This window comes from Fusarium mangiferae (assembly GCF_900044065.1).
Source record: "Fusarium mangiferae strain MRC7560 genome assembly, contig: FMAN_scaffold002, whole genome shotgun sequence".
NCBI lineage: Eukaryota > Fungi > Ascomycota > Sordariomycetes > Hypocreales > Nectriaceae > Fusarium > Fusarium mangiferae.
Genome location: NW_024573922.1, coordinates 792,057 through 810,067, shown reverse-complemented (window position 1 = coordinate 810,067; position 18,011 = coordinate 792,057). Strand labels below are relative to the sequence as shown.

The 18,011-nt window shown below is 48.8% G+C and overlaps 5 protein-coding genes across 5 annotated transcripts; 3 read left to right on the top strand and 2 right to left on the bottom strand.

The window, feature by feature from the left end:
- Positions 1-1,366: 1,366 nt before the first annotated feature.
- On the top strand, positions 1,367-3,516 carry FMAN_06469 (uncharacterized protein; the record flags this gene model as incomplete). Its single annotated transcript, XM_041826746.1, has 6 exons — positions 1,367-1,439; positions 1,486-1,854; positions 1,909-2,270; positions 2,318-2,860; positions 2,907-3,102; positions 3,161-3,516. 6 exons carry the CDS (start codon positions 1,367-1,369, stop codon positions 3,514-3,516), a joined length of 1,899 nt encoding a protein of 632 aa, XP_041677778.1.
- A 1,177-nt stretch (positions 3,517-4,693) lies between these two features.
- Positions 4,694-6,239, top strand: FMAN_06470 (uncharacterized protein; the record flags this gene model as incomplete). The annotated part of the gene is made up of 2 exons (XM_041826745.1): positions 4,694-4,720; positions 4,776-6,239. The coding sequence occupies 2 exons, from the start codon at positions 4,694-4,696 to the stop codon at positions 6,237-6,239; spliced, it is 1,491 nt and encodes a 496-aa protein (XP_041677777.1).
- A 714-nt stretch (positions 6,240-6,953) lies between these two features.
- On the top strand, positions 6,954-8,927 carry FMAN_06471 (uncharacterized protein; the record flags this gene model as incomplete). Its single annotated transcript, XM_041826744.1, has 7 exons — positions 6,954-7,034; positions 7,081-7,104; positions 7,153-7,271; positions 7,324-7,784; positions 7,833-8,125; positions 8,182-8,619; positions 8,673-8,927. The coding sequence occupies 7 exons, from the start codon at positions 6,954-6,956 to the stop codon at positions 8,925-8,927; spliced, it is 1,671 nt and encodes a 556-aa protein (XP_041677776.1).
- Positions 8,928-9,910: 983 nt separating this feature from the next.
- FMAN_06472 (putative ABC1 transport protein) lies at positions 9,911-14,632 on the bottom strand (the record flags this gene model as incomplete). The annotated part of the gene is made up of 5 exons (XM_041826743.1): positions 9,911-10,561; positions 10,613-10,846; positions 10,901-11,845; positions 12,056-13,582; positions 13,634-14,632. 5 exons carry the CDS (start codon positions 14,630-14,632, stop codon positions 9,911-9,913), a joined length of 4,356 nt encoding a protein of 1,451 aa, XP_041677775.1.
- An 826-nt stretch (positions 14,633-15,458) lies between these two features.
- On the bottom strand, positions 15,459-17,484 carry FMAN_06473 (related to monooxygenase; the record flags this gene model as incomplete). Its single annotated transcript, XM_041826741.1, has 4 exons — positions 15,459-16,610; positions 16,672-17,030; positions 17,084-17,103; positions 17,159-17,484. 4 exons carry the CDS (start codon positions 17,482-17,484, stop codon positions 15,459-15,461), a joined length of 1,857 nt encoding a protein of 618 aa, XP_041677774.1.
- Positions 17,485-18,011: the final 527 nt, after the last annotated feature.

Sequence of the window (18,011 nt, the reverse complement as noted above, 5' to 3'; positions counted from 1 at the left end):
TTGAAGGGAACCGAAGGTTTTGTTTCGGCTCGGTAGAGAAAGCGGCCGTTAGTGTTGCAACTTATCTTAGTTCCCCGGATTTCTCACTGGTGTCATGATACGGGTCATCCGTGATTAGAAAATTGGCTTCAAGAACTCGTATCTTCATTTTCAGATAAGACTATGGGGATGTCTGCTATGAACTTATCATTAAACGTAGCCCAGAGCCTCGGCATTCTTTATCTCTTGGTATGTTTGTAACACATGAAGGGAATGCAGAGAGACAGTGTCGAACATGCCCATTAAGAATTAAAGTTTGCTGTGCTCAAGATGGGGTTCCAGCAACAGGATCATCACCCCGCATCACGATGTCAAAATGTTGGAGTCATTCATGGCCTCTGTAACTTTTAGCTTACCCCTCTTCCCCATGGGGCCAGGTTTGGCCTTTGTTGAAAACATGAATAATGCCCCATGTTTGATGTGAAGCCTGGGGCCTGGTCTGTCTCCAAGTCAGCAATTGTGGATTGGTGAGGAGTGGACAAAGATTTCGGCTGCATAAGTATGTCAGCCGAGCAAACCTTGTCACAAAACGTGCAAAATTCATTTTTGCAACCTACCTACAATTGAGTTCATACCGTCCATGGGCTAGGCGAATTGCCCTTCTGGCTGTTAATATGCCCTATTGCCTGACCTAGACCTGGACCTGGACCCGGCGTGCCCGTGTACATCAACATGTATGGGCGCACAGAGGTTGCCTTCACTAGATCAAATCTGTATGCATCTGGTTATGATCTGCTCTTCTCCTGCGTCATTATCTACAGGTCATAATCCAGTGAATGGCCCTTGGAAATGTCGGCCGCTAATGCAATGGGAGCCGACCTGCTTCTAGTGATGAACAGACCAATCATGAGACGTCAAATTCATGTTCGGCCGCTACTGCGCTCCAGCCGATGCTCTCCTCTCCACTAAGCCAAGCCTCCAATTCCTTCAAGCTCTGTCTGATGTCCAAAGATGCTTTCCAGGCCAGTATTTCATTGGTAAAGAGAAACCTTTACGCATCGGAGCCTTGAGCCACTTACTCAAAGAATTCAATGAGACTCATGCGAAACCCAGACTATAGTGATGTAGCAATGGGAGCACCTGTCGTGATTGCTAGGTGGCACGCCTGAATCGCGTAGAACCTTGTCCTGCGATCGATGCATCCACTAAAATTCCTGCTGGTTTAAGCCTCTTCGGACCAGTGGCTTGGGTCCAGCCTCCAATTCCTCGAGTAATTGACGGGGTCGTCTCCTTTCAGAGCTTCATAGCCAGGGTATATGCACAAAGCAATACCTATCACAACGGTCACTAGCGATTAGAGCAAGTATATCAATTCTGTTTGTGAGCCATGGGCAGATTCAAGGGCCGAAGCACAGTAGCATGCACAGTTTGCCACTCTCAGAAACTGAAGTGCGATGGCGGTAAGAACGCTACTCATTGTATGTTTGACAACTGTGCTGATAGAAGGAGCTCATCCATGTGGACGATGCGCTCGTCGCCAGCGAGACTGCGTTTACCCCGTGAAGACTACATACGTGACCGTACCAGAAGCCTACCTACGGGATCTTGAGAGAACAGCTGCAGGCTCTCGACCATCGTCATCCTTGACTCCCAGCTTCACGGATGATGTACCCGAGTATTCAGGACAGTCACAGAGCCCTTCGGATCCAGGTACCTCGACTAGTAGCAGAGTCGCAGCTCGGGCTGTTATATTAGATGACTGCAGTGCAGAACGGTTTGTCTATGACCTCCGGCAGATGGCGCTGCCTGAGAGTCCGGGTGGGATTCAACAGCAAGGCGGATACTCATATGCGGTACTTAAATCCGACTTGATAGGTATGTTGCTCCAGCCTTGAAGCAATCACAACTCACGAATCTAATTCCGCTCAGAGCCGAGGATCTTGATAAAGCTTCCATCAGCGCCGCTGGCTTTGAAGTTACTCGACACCTTCGAAGACATCTTTTGCGACCACCATTGGTTTCTCCGAAGAGACTTTAGGGAACGGGTTCAGCTACTATTCTCAGATCCCAAGACCCAATCGCAAGACAGAAGCTGGCTTTCGAGGGCGTCTCTTGTCTTTGCCTTGGCTACAACCTTCATGTATGGATCACAGCCTTCTGGTGAAATTGCGACTGAACAGTATGAAACTCCGACACCTCCCGGATCAGACTTGTTTGAACAAGCTGTAGCTTTATTAAATGTTTCATCAGAGGAGCCTACAACAGAAGATGTCGAGGCATTGAATCTCATGGTACGCTACCAGTCTTGTCAACTTTGACGCTATCTTACATAAAACAGGCTTTCTACTGCTACTCCTTGAATCGTCGGAGGATGGCCTACAAATACGCGACGCAGAGCCTAGCAGTAGCTAAGCTCTTGTTCCTTGACAGGACTCCAAGCTCATCGACCTCAGGGCAAGAGGTTATACTCGAACATCGAAAGCGTCTATGGTGGACATCCTTTTGCATGGAGAGAATGGTCGTGGCAGAGCTTGGACTGGCCCCAGCGCACGCCGCGAATAAGTTCGATGCTGGGCTGCCATCTTCACGAGACATACCCGAATCGGAAATGGACCAATTCTTTGATCCGAGCGTCCAGACACTGCAGACACAAATATGCGAGATCAAGTGCCAGATAATGGAATCTGTTGGTCACTTACGTCGGGTCTCGGATCTGGAGACCATGCTGTTCGAGCTATGGCCGTGCTTCGATACGCTGCGGTCTTGGAAGGAAAAGGTACCTACGTATATCTCATTTGACTTCAAAAATGGTGTGCCGGAGGAAATGAGCCAGCGATCATGTGCTCGCGGACTTGCATCGCTATACTTGAGATATCACCAAGTAGGTCTCTGGTCAACGTTCCGACGTCATGCATTGACTTGAATAGTGTTTCACGGTGCTACTTCGACCTTTCTTCTCTAAGAAGCTGTCTCTCAGGTTGCAGGGAGTTGATTCTGACCACCTTGAATCAAGATTAAATGCAACAATGCGCCAGCGAATTGAGGTACTGACCAAAGAAGGCCACGATGCTGCAAGGAATAATTGCAAGATACTGATAGACCTCTTCAATCGCGGTAAACATGGTAAGCACTTTAACAAGCCCTTGATTCGGTCAAGTACGAATGCTAACTTTCCCACCAGCGCGATTCGGTTATTGGGACTCAGTGCACGCCTTCAGCAGCCTCTCTATCATCTCTATTGCAAAAGCCGTCGCTCCCGAGCTTACCGAAACCTCTGAACTCGATGACGAGCATCTCTATACTCAGTGCGGCCTCATTTTAAAGGAAATGGCTGAAGCGGGTAACCCGGCTGCCCGAGATCACAACGCCTTACTAGCAGACTTAGACAGCATTGTTCAAATGCTAACAACCAATGAAGACGCCGGACCGGTAGAAAGACCAACAGAATTTGAGGTTCCATCATTAGAGTTCTGCGAGAGCCTATGGTCTGATGTTGACTGGGTGGAATTTTTAAATAATTGCTCTCAGTGGGCATAAAGATAAGAGAAGCAATTCGTTACTCTACATTTCTAGTGTTGGAGAAGGTGTGGTTGTACATGTTGAGTGACGCTGTTAAGAGTTACACAGCAGAACATTTTATGTGGCAAGCTCGGCTAAGTCAATATAGACAATCTATAAGATAAGGCCGATATTACCCTTTCTGCATGCTTATGTTCTGACAAACCACGTGGCTGACCAGTAACCTCAAAATGCAACTGTGAGTCGAGATAGCTTGCGGTCGATAGTGACATGGCTTGGCTTCGGGGAGAAAAAGGAATCCGGAGCCTGACGGAGGGTACCATAATAAACCTATCAAAGACCTTCGTAGACTTGGGCCAGTCTTTTTGTCACTTGGGATTGAGATCTAAGGCATTGCCTCCCCGAGCTTGATATGGCCTCAGATTTCCAGGCCGAGACCCGGCTATTGCCAGATCTGACGCTATGCCTGACGAGTGTCGAGTGGCAAATCGCTCGATTTGCTCTGCAACCCAGCACACCGGTCAACCGGCAATTGTCAACGGTGTACGGCGCCCAGAAATGCACATACGTTGTCTCTGGGCCAAAAGGAGGGGGACGTGACAACAACGCTAATGGAGGGGTAGGAAATGTTCCCCCGCAAGACCAGAAATGCTGATTATCGGCTCAGTAGGGATCTGCCACGTCGGAAACCCGTTGAGTGCAGATCCCTGGTTGGTATCATGGCACCGCATATGTCACGCGGGCCACATTCTCGTTCCTTTCTTCTTTCTTTCGGCCGCTAATGCGAGCTTTTTCAGCATCGGCTGAGATGGTTTAGCGGCCGAAGCATGGGAGGGAAGAGACCCAGTTGGTCAGCTGTATGTCAGACAGAAGGCTGTATGCGAGTACCCGCGACTGCATCCTCCTGTAGGGCGGCCATGGGTTTCTGAGGTACCATCGACTTTGGGTTCTGTTCTCACCGGTTCATCCCGCTGAAAGCCTCACCCCGTGGACTGGAGAGAAAACCGGGTTATGTCAACAGCCTCGGGGGCCTCATTAGCAACACCACTCATTTCTATATAGATGGTCAGCGCCGTCACCGACAGACTTCTCGAATCTCACGAGAAAGCAGAACAAGCCAGCACACACTCCAGACTAGCAGCTTCCTCGTCACTTTGAAATAATCTTCAAGACTGTCAGCCCAGCAGCCGACACGATGACGGTCACTCAAATCATCTCGACCGTAAGCCGCTTATCTCTGCCCAACGCAACCATGTTCACGTGCTTACATCGGTCAGGTTGTTCCCAGCGAGCCCAAGCCAACGAACGGCTTACTCGTCAAAGGAGCCAACGGTCAGAAAGTGACCGTTACCATCGAGACAAAGCGTCTCGAAAAAGACAGTCTCGGTCAGCTTGAACTCCCAGACGATGTTCTCTACGGCATCAACACATTTCGTGCCATCGAAAACTTTCCTCTCTCAGGACGACCCATTGCCACCTGGCCAGACTTTATCTACGCGTTTGCTGTAATCAAGCAAGCAGCAGCCCGTGCTAATTATGAAGTCGGTACTATCACATCTGAGCAGGCCAACGCCATCTCCGAGGCATGCGAAGAGGTCAAAACTGGAGTCCATGACAAGCATTTCGCAGTTGACATGATGGAGGGTTCTGGTGGAACTTCTACCAACATGAATGTCAACGAAGTCATCGCCAACATTGTTGCCAAGAACTCAGGCCGAGCTCTTTCCGATTATACGTTTGTTCACCCCAACGATCACGTCAATATGGGACAGTCTACGAATGATGCTGTACCCTCAGCCATGAAGCTTGCTGTGTATCGTGCCGTGGAGGGTGCTTTGGATGCTCTCCAGGGGCTTGCGGATGCATTTGCTGTGAAGCGCCAGCAATACTCTACTCTTCTCCGTCTTGGAAGGACTTGTCTCCAGGATGCTCAGCCTATGACTTACGGTCAGGCTCTTGGTGCTCATGAGGCGGTCATTCGCAGACATCGACAGCACCTCAGCACGATCCGTGATTCATTTCTTGTGCTCCCCATGGGCGGCACTGCTATTGGTACCGGATTCGGATCTAAGTCTGGGTACAAAGCAGCAGTCTACAAGCATCTTTCCTCATCGCTAGGAGTTGCAGTGCAGCCATGTAGCGACGCGTTTGATGGCATGCAGAACATGGACACTTGTGCACGTCTCTCAGCTGAGCTGCGAAACACTGCCAATAGCTTGTGGAAGATTGCAAACGACATGATTCTGCTCTCTTCGGGACCTAATGGCGGTATTGCTGAGATTACCCTCCCGCCCGTGCAGGCTGGCTCTTCAATCATGCCCGGTAAGGTCAATCCTGTAATTCCGATTGCAGTCTGTCAAGTGGCGTTGGCCATCACTGGAAATGATGCTGCTGTTTCCATGGCATGTCAACAGGGAATGTTGGAAATCAATCACTATGAGCTTTTGGTTTGCGACCGACTGTTCGACAGCATACAGCTTCTCAAGAGCGTGTCCAAGACATTCGCCAAGCGATGCGTCGAGGGCCTCATCGCAAACAAGGAGACGTCAGAGAAGCATCTTCTTGACGCGAGTGCACTTGCAACAGCTCTTGTCCCGAGCCTTGGCTATGCCAAAGTGTCAAGCATCGTGAGATCGGCTCTGGCTGAGGAGCGCCCGTTTTTGGACGTGGTGGTAGAGCGGGGTTTGCTGAGGCAGGATGATGTTTTGGCTGTTCTAGAGCGTTCGGTTTTCATTGAGTAATTATGACGTCGGTGCTAGATTTTGTTCGCCAAGCAATGATAGAACTACAAAGAGTACAGTAAAGAACGTATTTTCCTATTTGAGAAAGCCGAAGTTGTATATCGTGGTGACTGTATGTGAATATTTACTTTAGGTCTAGTGACACGCGTTGTCGTCGCGTAAGATAACGCGTTAAACTCGAGAGAAAAGGGTGACGTCAAAATGGTCATGGTCTACTCCAGATTCGGTTAGACTCAGACTGCTATTTCCACGAATCAAATCTTTAATCAGCTCCATCATTTGTGATTCAAATGTAAGGCGAGGTATCATCCCATGTGCTCAAACATTTGGCACAATATGATATTGATTGCATCCGGACACTGTCTTTCTAAGAAACTTTAGTCTCTGCTAAAAGCAATTTTTTTATAGGTATATAGTGTATCTGGCTATCTTTCCAAGCCCTAATAATTGTGATGGTAATTGCTTGCTTGACTCTTCTAATCTCCAGGGTAGCAGGCATACTCTGAAGCCTGCAAACCAATCGCGTCCCTCAGTCTCTGCGGGCTTTCGGGGCTCCGAGAAACCGAGCCTTTACCCGAAAGAGACTCATGCCATCATCAAGGATGAGGTTTGGCCTCGGCGGTTTGTAGGCCAATATCCATGAGTCTCTGACGAATCCCAGTGTTGCAAAATTTGCCAAACATTTTGACAAGTCAATTGAGCCTAATGCCAACGATGAATCTGGACCCAAACGAAAGCGATGGAGAAGAAAACGCCGCCTCGGGGACGCGTCGAGTTCCCGAGCATAAGCTCTCTGTAAGCTGCTGTGCTGTAATTTTGGATGGCAACTGACAATTGCCAGTGTGACCAATGTAGACAAAGAAAGGTAGATGAACACGTAAATTTCGGCAGCGCCTTCACTGACCCGCCATAGATCAAATGCGACCGCGGAGATCCTTGTGGACCATGTCGACGAAAGGATATTCGTTGCTCATTCCCCACTGGCTTCAAGCCTCGAGCAAAACGTCAGCAGGTCCTAGTATCTGATGGCTAGTGAGTAGTAGTGAGAGAATTGCCCAAGCAAACCAGCTTATGTGAGATGCAGTGAGTCCAAATTGGATGCCATCGCGCAAAAGCTTGATCGCATAAGCTTCGCCGTTGACAGCATCAGTTCTTCCCCTCAGCAGTTGCAAGGAGGCTCTTCCGCTTCTCATACTGCCATCAGTTCACAGGTTACCCCGATATCCCATGCGAGCTCCCCTTCGTGTCATGTTGGAATAGGCCCGGAGAAAGGCTCAGAGTTCGAAGGCGACGTCACTTTGACGACTCAGGCTACATTTGCGACAGATTTCTTGCAGCAATTCGTTGACAGCAATCAGCCGTCGCAGACGCTTCCAGAGATAAAGAGTCACCTAGACGCGCTGCGTAAGATCTTGGCGGGCAAAGAAGTCACAGCTGACGAGACGCGTCTTGTTGATACGCAACGGATATTGTCACCTCAAGAACATGGAGGGTTTCAGCTCCCTCCCGTCAACCTAGCCATGATGGCTGTGCAAAGACTGAGAGGTAATCCGAACGACACATGTCCCTCTTAACATACTAATATCCTTGTAGAGTCTCCCAGGTTACAGCTTTTCTGGCGCGCAGAGTTCCACAGCATAAGTCAATTTGTCGAGTATCTCATGACAGTCTACTTTGGCAAGCCTACCCTCGCTGATCTCATCATTACACATGTTGGCTTGGTGAGCCTGTTGCAAGAATGCGACAATGCAGAGACTGAACAAGTTCTCAAGAATGAGTTTGCTTCTCAGGCGACAATCTGCCGGCAGAACCTGGAGTCTATCCTGGCTAGCCTTCCTTTCAATATGCCCTGCACACCCGATTACATACTCGCCCTGTTCATGGCTGTAAGTGTCTGCGCAGGAAGCCCCTTCGAAAGCGTATACAACTAACACAAGTCCAGTCATCCTACCATCTCGAGAATTGCCGGATTTCTATGTCCTGGAATACTCTTGCTGCAGCAGTACAAATGTGCCAGACACTAGGTTTCACCAGGGAAAATCTCCCAACGCCAGAGTCGAGAGAAGCAAAGCAACGACGGGCTAAACTGATATTCTACATCCATCTTTGCGACAAGATGCTCGCTTTGAGACTCAGTCGGCCAGTCTTGATCCGAGATGGAGAAATCACTATTAACTTTGATGCTTTAGAGGCCGATAGAGGAGACGGACCTACTCCGATCATTGCGAAATGGGCACGATTTTGCAGCCTTCAAGGAAGAATTTATGATATACTCTACAGTCCGGGGTCTTTGCTCCATTCGGATATTCAGAGGGAGACGAATGCGAGGAGACTTGCGGCTGACATGGAGCAGCTGTTCCAAACAAAGAGTCTGACAGAAGTAAGCTCAAGACCGATCCAAGAATGGGCAAATGTTATCTAATACGTTCGCAGGAACACTTATATGAGTCAATTAGGGCAGGCATCGGCGAAAGCCAGAGCGAGATCTTCCGCAGGACCGATCAGGTCGCATACTATTCCATGCGCTGTCTAGTGTTCAGAGCAGTGAAACCTGCGTCTTTGACATCCTCGGCATTTTGCGACGAATGCCTGGAAGCAGCAAAGAATGGCCTCGAGCAACACAGGATTTGTTTGTCAATGCTCAAGAATGTTGAAACCATCGTCTTTGAGTTTTATATGCATTGGTAAGACCCCCAACCCAGTTTTTAGTGCTTAAGCTGAAGAAGGATCAGGGGACTCATGGCGGTACCTCTGGTGCCATTCATGGTATTGTTTTGCCATGCCATCGAGACTTGCGACCCGACTCATTTGGAACCGCTTGCAGCCGTGGTTAAAACAGTCGACATGATACCCCCAGATCTTCCAAATGTGTACAGAAAGCAGCTTCATTTGTTCAAGCTGATGTATGAAGTTGCCTGCAAGTACGTGGGCTCGAGGTCCAATAATCCTCCAGTGCAGGTGTCAGGACGCATACCTGATACACCATTTGAGATGCTGTTTTACGAGGCGGGGGTTCCCGTGCCCAGCCACATGAACATGCAGACCAATATCCAGGGCTTTGACGATGGTACACAGCTTTCAAATAAGCTTAATTACGGGGCCTTATCAACAGGACAAGCGGGGAATATGGCGGTGAGTAGCTTTGACCATAACATGGAGCTGGGGAACTGGTTTGAGCAAAACCAAGAGATATTCATGATGCTTGACAACCAATCATAGCTGAGGATCTTCACAGCCAACACAAGACTACCATTATATAAGGATACTTTGGAGATAATTAGACAGAGGTTGTTGTTCCTACGGATGTCACTTGTATTTTGCCGTACCTAGATTGTGTTTTGACCAGCCTCGGGGCTGCAGAGATGAGCATCGAAGGTTCGCCACTTCTTAGGATAGGATCATAAGATCTTAGTAAAACTTAGAAGGTATAGTCATAGTTTCATAAAAATACTTAGCAGACTTAGGTTATGTAGTCAAAGTTTTGTAAAAATAATTAGTAGACTTGGGTCAAAATTGAACGCATTTGAATGTTAGGATAGATTAATGGCATTGAAAGCATATCTATTGTGTATGTAAGAAGATTAAAAAAATTTAAGAAAGAAATAGCAAAATCAATCTAAACTATGTGTAGTACTCTATATTAATGCGATCTTTTGCAATAAGAGACAGAATTATTCCTTTTTGTCCTTTCTCCTCCTAGGGACACGAGCCAACCAGTAGATAGCAATTGCAGCTGCACAGTTGAAGACAACGTACACCCAAAGTAGCCCAAAATCTCTCCAGCGATTGTCGAAACTCACATTAATCCCCTTCAGAAAGGTATTGGTGTCTGCCATAGGACAGTATTGACACTGAGTTTTACTGCCTGCACTCTCACCAACAAGATACCCACCCATATTGGACATGTAATCCGACAGAAACTCCTCACACGTACCATTCGCAGGCCTGAACTCCAAAATCTCGTTATCAGCGCAAGTCACAGGTGCGTTAGCAAGAGTAGTGCCGAGGAAACCCTCTACGACGTATGTGAAAGGATTGACGCGGTACATGAAAATCCAAAAACCGGGGAGAGCATCTGGGCCAGCGAGGACACCGCAAAATGCGAACATCATGATGAAGAGTAGGTTCATGACGCCACCTGCAGTATCAGCGTTGGGGAGTCCGGCGATGATCATGTGGGCGAAGGACGAAGCGAGTAGGAAGAACATCCAGACGTGAAGGAAGATGGTGATTCCACGAGAATGGACCTCATTCGTGTACTCAGCGTTACGGTAGAGGCCGATAGGGAAGTACCAGCAGATAAAAGCAAAGATTCCGATGAACTAGGAGGGATGTTAGAACTGGTCTGTCTGAGGAAGTGCTAAGTGACTTACCGAGTTCCAGACTATTTCGACAGTCAGATTGGCAAACATGAATGATTGCCAAGAGTATGTCTTTGCAGGACGCTCACGAGCCTCGTAAAGAGTCCTCTGCTCCACAAAGGCCGGCATCATTTGTTCGGCGATCTGCGAAAAGATGGTCAAGAAGATGAATACTCCAAACATCTGATTCTGAAGACCGCGGACTGTATTTTCGCCGTCCATGACAGAAAGGCCGATGAATAAGGACTAAATGGAGGTCAGCATCTATAAAAGAATGAAGAGGAACATGGGAGGACTTACTGCGCCGACTGTAAGAATAGCCTTGGAGTACATATAACCTGGGCTTCTCCAGTACTGAATAAAAAGACGTTTAGTGACCTCCCATAGCTGGGTGGATAGAGGAGAAGCAAACTCATTATACTCGGAGGGGTCAGCGCCGCCTGATGCAGGTGTCGGTGACGGGTGTGACGCTTTGAGAGATTGCAGCTCCTTCTGCACCTCCCTGTACTCTTGAGACTTCCTCCATGCAGCAGGCCAGTCGACGTCAGTATGAGTACCCGGTGCCGCTCCAATGACCTCAAGCATGTGTTCCGCTGGGTTGGCCTTGGGTGGCAGGGGCGGGCCTCCATTGCGAGTGAAGTAGTCCATCAAGACCTGCGAATTCTGACCGATTTGACCAAAATAGACAGTCTTCCCTCCCTTCGCGAGGAGAAGGAGTCGATCGAATCGTTGGAAAAGCATAGCAGAGGGCTGATGAATAGTACACAATATGGCTTGGCCGCTCTTGGTCAATTGCTCCATCAAGTCGCAGATAGACCAGGAAGTCTGACTGTCCAGTCCAGAAGTCGGCTCATCGAGGAAGAGCAAGAGCTGTGGGCGTGCGACAAGCTCAACCGCGATTGTAAGTCTCTTGCGCTGTTCGACATTGAGGCCTTCGCCTGGGACACCGATGATGGCATCTGCATAGGCGTCCATCCCAAGGAGCGAAAGAACAGTCTCGACATAGTCCAGTCGTTCTTGTTTGGAGTACTTGGCTGGCTGCCGAAGCATGGCACTGAATCGTAGCGCTTCTCGTACCGTTGAACTGGCCTGGTGCAGATCCTGTTGAGTCACATAGCCCGTCTTCCTCTGGAAGGAAGAGTCACGAGAGTGGCCATTAACAAGCATATCGCCGGAAACAACACCCATGGTCACTCGACTGGCTAGGACGTCGAGAAGCGTGGTTTTGCCAGCACCTGAGACACCCTGTGAATACGTTAGTAAGTCTGAATAATGAAAGCGAAGTGCCAGGCTAGGGGATGAAAGAAAACTCAGGACCTTGACCCTAAGGGATGAAAATACTTAGGTAAATCTAGCCTAAGCTTAGGGGACTTTTTCTGAGTTTATTTTGACATCCTCTCAAGGCCCGATGTTTTCTTGGCCCCCTGAGGCTACGGCATTATAAAAGGTACTCACCATGAGAGCTGTCAAGGTTCCGGGTTTGACCCAGCCATCGACATGATCCAAAATCCTACGCGTCTCGCTCTTGATCTTGACGTCGTAGCAGACATCCTTCCAATGGAAGACAGACGTTTGCTTCTCGACCTCGACCTTCTCGCTTGACGAACCAGAAGCCTCGTGCTTTCCTGCAGATGTAAGAACACCCGACTCCTCATCGCCGGCCCTCTTACCAGAGACCTTGTGCATGGCCTCCCGAAGAAAGACCAAGACTTCGCCCTTTGAGCGCTCTGAAGCGACATACTCGGTAGTCCAGAGGTGAAGCGCCATAAAGAACACGGCCCAGGCGATGATAATACCGAAGTTCCTCCATCGGTTGCTGTTGACGAACCCGAATGAGGCCTTCAAGTAATCCTCTCCCTTGACGAACGATTGACCGGGAACGGATCCGGGCACGTTGCACACGTACTCGCCGCTACCCAGGTTCTCGTAACCAGGACCATGAGGGACAAAGTCAGAACACGGAAACTGCTGACCGACAAATTCGATCAAAAATACACTCTCTAGTCCGTAATAAACAGGATTGACCCATCGGATCCAGCCGAGCCAGTTCTGCATGTAAGCCGGCGGGATCGCAAATCCTGAATACAAGACCAAGGCCAACAAAATGATGCAGGCCGGCGCCAGCGCCTGCGCGATGGACTTGGTTGCAGAGCCAATCAACCGGAACATCATTGACATACAAAGAGTTATAGAGAATGATAGTAGAAGGAATGCGAAAAACGGGCCCGGCTCACGGCGCAGGTTGCACATGAAGTATAGCGTGCAATTGAGAAGGATCGAGTTGACGATTTTGTAGGGAAGATCGGTTGCCATCGCCGAAAGGGCCTCGGCACTCGGGTGATAGAAAGCATATCGAGACTGTTTTTCAACGACTTTCCGCTTCGCATAAAGAGTCATGATCTCGAGGATGCTCGCGAATGCGTTGATTAGGACGATGAAAAATAGCAAAATGGTTCGACGGAAGAAGCTCGTGGTGTTGAAGGGGAGGTTATAGAAGATGCTCGAGATAATCAGACCCTCGAACAGGTTACTGATGAGCATTGTCAGAGTGATGCTAGGGTCTCCGATCAACATAGTAAAGCCTCTCCAGAGATTGATAGTATACTGCTGCAAATAGGAAAGGTTGAACGGAGATCGTTCCCTCTGAGCTGCAGCTTGATCGAGCCTTCGTGATTCAGAGAATTTCTGAAGATCTGGTCCGTCAAATGGATGTTGTTCCATATAGTAGTCTATTTCGTCTATAAGCCTCGATTGTTGTTGGCTTTGCTGCCAGGCTCGTGCGAATTCGTCCGATGTTCGAGGCGGGTTGGCACCTGGGCGGATTACTCTCTCGGCTGGGTTGGTCATCGACGTGAGAAAGTCGGCTGTCGTCTGTTGCTCAGGGCAAATGAAGCCGAGGTTCTCGAAGTAGGCTTGGGCCTCGTCTGTCTTTCCGAAGAAGATCTGACGGCCCTCGTACAGGACGATGACCTTGTCAAATAGCTATGTACCAAGTTAGCCAAAGGATTCTCCCAACACAAAGGTTATACTTACATCATAGGCACTCTGAGGCGCTTGGTAGATTGCGACGCAAGATGCGATACCAAGAGTATCAGCTTGAGTACGCAAGACGCGACAGAACTCAACAGCGTTAGCGCTGTCGAGACCGCGTGTACTGTTGTCCCAGCACTGAAGAGGGGAGTATCCCAGCGCAGCCTCGGCGATTGTGACTCTCTTGCGTTCGCCGCCACTGACACCACGGACGTAATCATCACCGACTCGCGTATTCTTGGTATGTGAGATGCCAAACATAGCCATAATAACATCACGAAGATGCTCGGCATATTCTCGAGCGGTGACGCCTTGAGGAAGCTTGTCCTTTGGAGGACATCGGCACCGAGCAGCAAAGTAAAGTGTATCGCCGACAGTCAGATGAGGGAAATGGTGATCAACCTCAGCCGTATAGATGGCTTCACCTCGATAAGCTTTCTTCATCTGCTCAGGCCGGATACCCTGGTAGTTCAAGACTGTATCGTTGGCAAAATGAAAGCCGTGAGTCTCGCCGGCAATACTGCGAAGCAGGGTTGAGCAGCCCGAGCCCGGAGGACCGAGAACACATAGCATCTCGCCAGATTCGACGTACCCATCAATACCACGGAGGATGTCAATGCGCTGACCCTTGTCTCCAAAAGTCTTTCTGGCGAAATTCGAAGCCTTGAGGACGATGTTGGCCAGAGTATTCTGAAAGTCTGTCGCTTGGCCAAAGCCGTACGCGTTGAGGTTCTTGAATGCGATGCCGGCGGTGCGAGGATTACTGCCATCAGCAGCTTCGGTTCGGGTCTTGAGATAAGCCTTTGCCCATTTCTTGGAGTTGAAATGGGGGCTCTGCGGATCAAGAGGACCGCCATCACTCAAGGGGAATAATGGCCCATGACCTGATGCAGCAGATTGACTGGTAAATCTGCGTGCCAAGTCATGGATTTCCTCCTCATACTCAGGCTCATCAGACAGGTCGTTGTCCCGTGTTCTGTCGCCCAAAGTGGCAGAGGACATGGAAGGGGCGTCACTAGGACGCGAATTGTTTGGAGGATTCATCCGGTCTTGACTTAAGCAATTTGGATTGATTTTTCTGAGAAAATCTTGGATAATTTGTAATTAGATAGTGACTGAAAATGAAATAATGGTGATAGGATTGTTGATATCAAGTTAATGGCATGGTTTGTGCTGGGTTGTCTTATAAGTCGCAGTAGGAGGCATATTCAAGACGTGGACTGAAACAGATTTTTACACCGAAGAGTCACTAATTTCAACCTTAATCTTACGTAGCGACGGACACTCGCCGCTCAGACATACCGGCCTTGAAATTCCGTCATGATACATATCGACTTGGAGGCCGGACGGAGGGGAGGACCGAAATAGTGGGGCTTTGCGGTATCTCGGACTGTCCGAGCACCGGGCCACTCCCCCTTTTATGGAAGACAGCGCCACAGACTCATCGCTATCTGACAGATCGACGAGATAGATCTTGGCATCATCATTTTCTAGGGTTATCTGTTGCGGATGTGTCATTTTGCCAAGCCCAAGCCTGGGAACGGGTTTCGCGGAATCCGTAATGGATAGCTACGGACCGACTGTGTATGAGTCTAAGCTTCAGCTGGGTTGTCCTAAGTTTATTGAATACCACCAAGACATCTTCAAGACTTTTAGTAATTTTATAGATTTTATAAGCTAAGGTAATTAATAACATGTAGCTTCTAAACTTAGACCAATTCAATCGAGACAGCTCATTCTTAGGCATGAACCCGGCGATTGATGGGCTCCTTTAACTTCATGATCATGCTAAACCTTTATTGATAAACATATATCCCGTCCAAGTATCTTATGCCACTATCTTCTCCATGACATTGGTGTCATTTAGGTACCACGTCAAGGACTCCAACTCATCGGTAACAAATTTCTCCGCCAGCGTCCATCCATTTCCAAACCACCCAAACTCATTATCATCACAATACTTGTACTCAAAGTCTTCCCACCGAGGACGACTCAAAGTCCGCACGCAGTGCAAACTGCTACCTGGCCACAGTGCCGTGATCCGTCCACGCTTCTGCTCCTCACGCGAAGCACCAGTCTCGTATGTCTTGTACCAAGAATTGCACTCCTCTGCGAAGACAGTTTGTTTGAAGAAGTTATCGCAGTAATCGGTGAACGCTTGAACCATATTTCGCTTTGGCTCAATGCGCGCGATGTTGTCATATGCCATTCGAGCTAGGATCTTGGCGATGTAGGTATTTGTCTTCTCGATCACAAGCAAGAGACTGCCTGCACCAGGCATCGAATTGGGACCCATTGATTGGAAGAAGTTGGGGAAACCATCTGTGCAGACGCTCAGGTATGTCTCTGGGCGTTTTTGGAAGCGCTCACGTAAGTTTACTCCACCAACACCATAAATGGGAAAGCTTCGGCTGGCGGGTGAGGTTTGGAAGCCCGTCGCGCAGATAATTGCATCGACCGGATGGTGTTGACCATCTGCAGTGAAGATTCCTGTCTCATCAATCTTGGTGATGCCAGAGGTTATGGTGTCAACCTTTGGAGATGCCAGGGCCTCAAGGTATCCTGGTCCAGGTGACATGCGCTTGCAATAAGGAGAGAAGTCAGGTTGAAGGTGCTCATAGATGTCAGGTCTCTCCTTGAGTCTTTGGTTCATGGACTCCTGAGCTAGAAGCCGAAGGTTAGTCTGTTGTGGGGTCCCGCTGAAGAGAACACCAAAGTTCTTGTTGATGTTGTGCTCGATGGAGCGTCTGTACTTCAGATATGCCTCTCGATCTGTCTCCCAGTTTTGAATCTCATCTGAGGAGTACTGGAAGTTACCTCCCGCTTCTTTGATACGCTGTCTCGTCTCTGGATCTCCAAAGAGACCGACGATCCAGGATTTGCCGCGTATGTAGTGATCCATGTGCTTGACATCAGGTAGTATTGCGGGGACAATCTGGAGTCCACTACTGCCGTTTCCAATAACAGCGACTGACTTATCCTGTTTCATGGCTTCTTGTCAGTGAACGGCCATCAAAGCATGCTTGAGCGTCACTTCTTACCTTGAGATCAACGTTGGCATCCCAGTTTGCACTATGAAGGAGCTGGCCCTGAAAAGACTTGATACCATTGATATCAGGCCATTTCCACTCATTCAAAACGCCTTCGCCTGTAACAAGCACATCGGCGGAGTCTTCATACTCAAGACCTGTCGTCAAGTCTTTGAGCTGGACAAACCACTTATTGGTGGTCTCGCTCCACCGAGCACCAGTACACTTCTGTTGGAACCTCATGTGCTTCCTGATATCATATTTAGTGGCAACATCTTTCCAATACTGAAGGATTTCAGGTGCAGAGGCAAAAAAGGAAGTCCACCGAGGGGAGGACTCGGAGGTCAACTGGTATGCGTGTGCAGGGACGTCTAAAGTTGGTCAGTACAATGAGAAAAATAAGCGCTCGGTATTAGATGCTCACCACAAGCACAACCAGGATATCTATAGACGATCATGTCAACACTGACCTTCGGCCACTCAATTTATACAGACTTACCTATTCTCATACCATGTCCCGCCGAGCTCAGGATTCTTCTCATAGATGACAAGCTCCAGATTAGGGACTTTCTTTCTGAACTCAATGGCACCGCAGATGCCGGAAATCCCGGCACCAATGTAGATGACCTTGAGTGGACGAGCCTGATTTGTACATCGTTGTGAGACCCAGGGTTTAGGAACATGCTTGACCGTTGGCTGTGATGTTTCTTTCCCACTGGTGTTATGATGTGCTTCCTTGGTTGGGAATGAGGTATTGCTGGCAAAGTTGCCGTTAGAAAGGAAGCTCGGCAATTTGCCGCCATTGTCACCAAGAGCGTTAGGCATCATGAGTTGCGTAGGATGTAGGTCAGATAATTTGGTCCAAAGACATGAACTGTGACTTGATGGTTTATATGGGTGAGCAGGGCTTATCTGTTGCGACAGTTTTATTTTATCATGGAGCTAAATCATGGTAAAGCAACACAAGGGCCCAGTTACCGAGTCAAGGGTCCTCCACGCGTGGGTGTCTGGCCGCTCGTTATCATAGTATTCATGCCACAAGATCACCGGCAGATACGAAAGGAGATAAGCCTAATGCATTACCCCGCGGTTCTAGATGCAAATGTCGCGTATTCTGTCCTTCATTTGGTTAAGGATATCACGGTTAAGGTTCCCGATTATCAGCGGTTAGCAACTCCGAGCGCTAGCTCCCCGCAATTCTCGGAATAGCTAACCGTTAGCCTTGTGAGCCACTGACACGCAAGCCAATGTGATATCTTTCACTGAGAATTGTGGAATAGAACCTCTCCCCATTTGCCATCCGGAAGATATAAGTAGTGGTGGATAAGAAAGGGGCATTCTGTAACCATCAT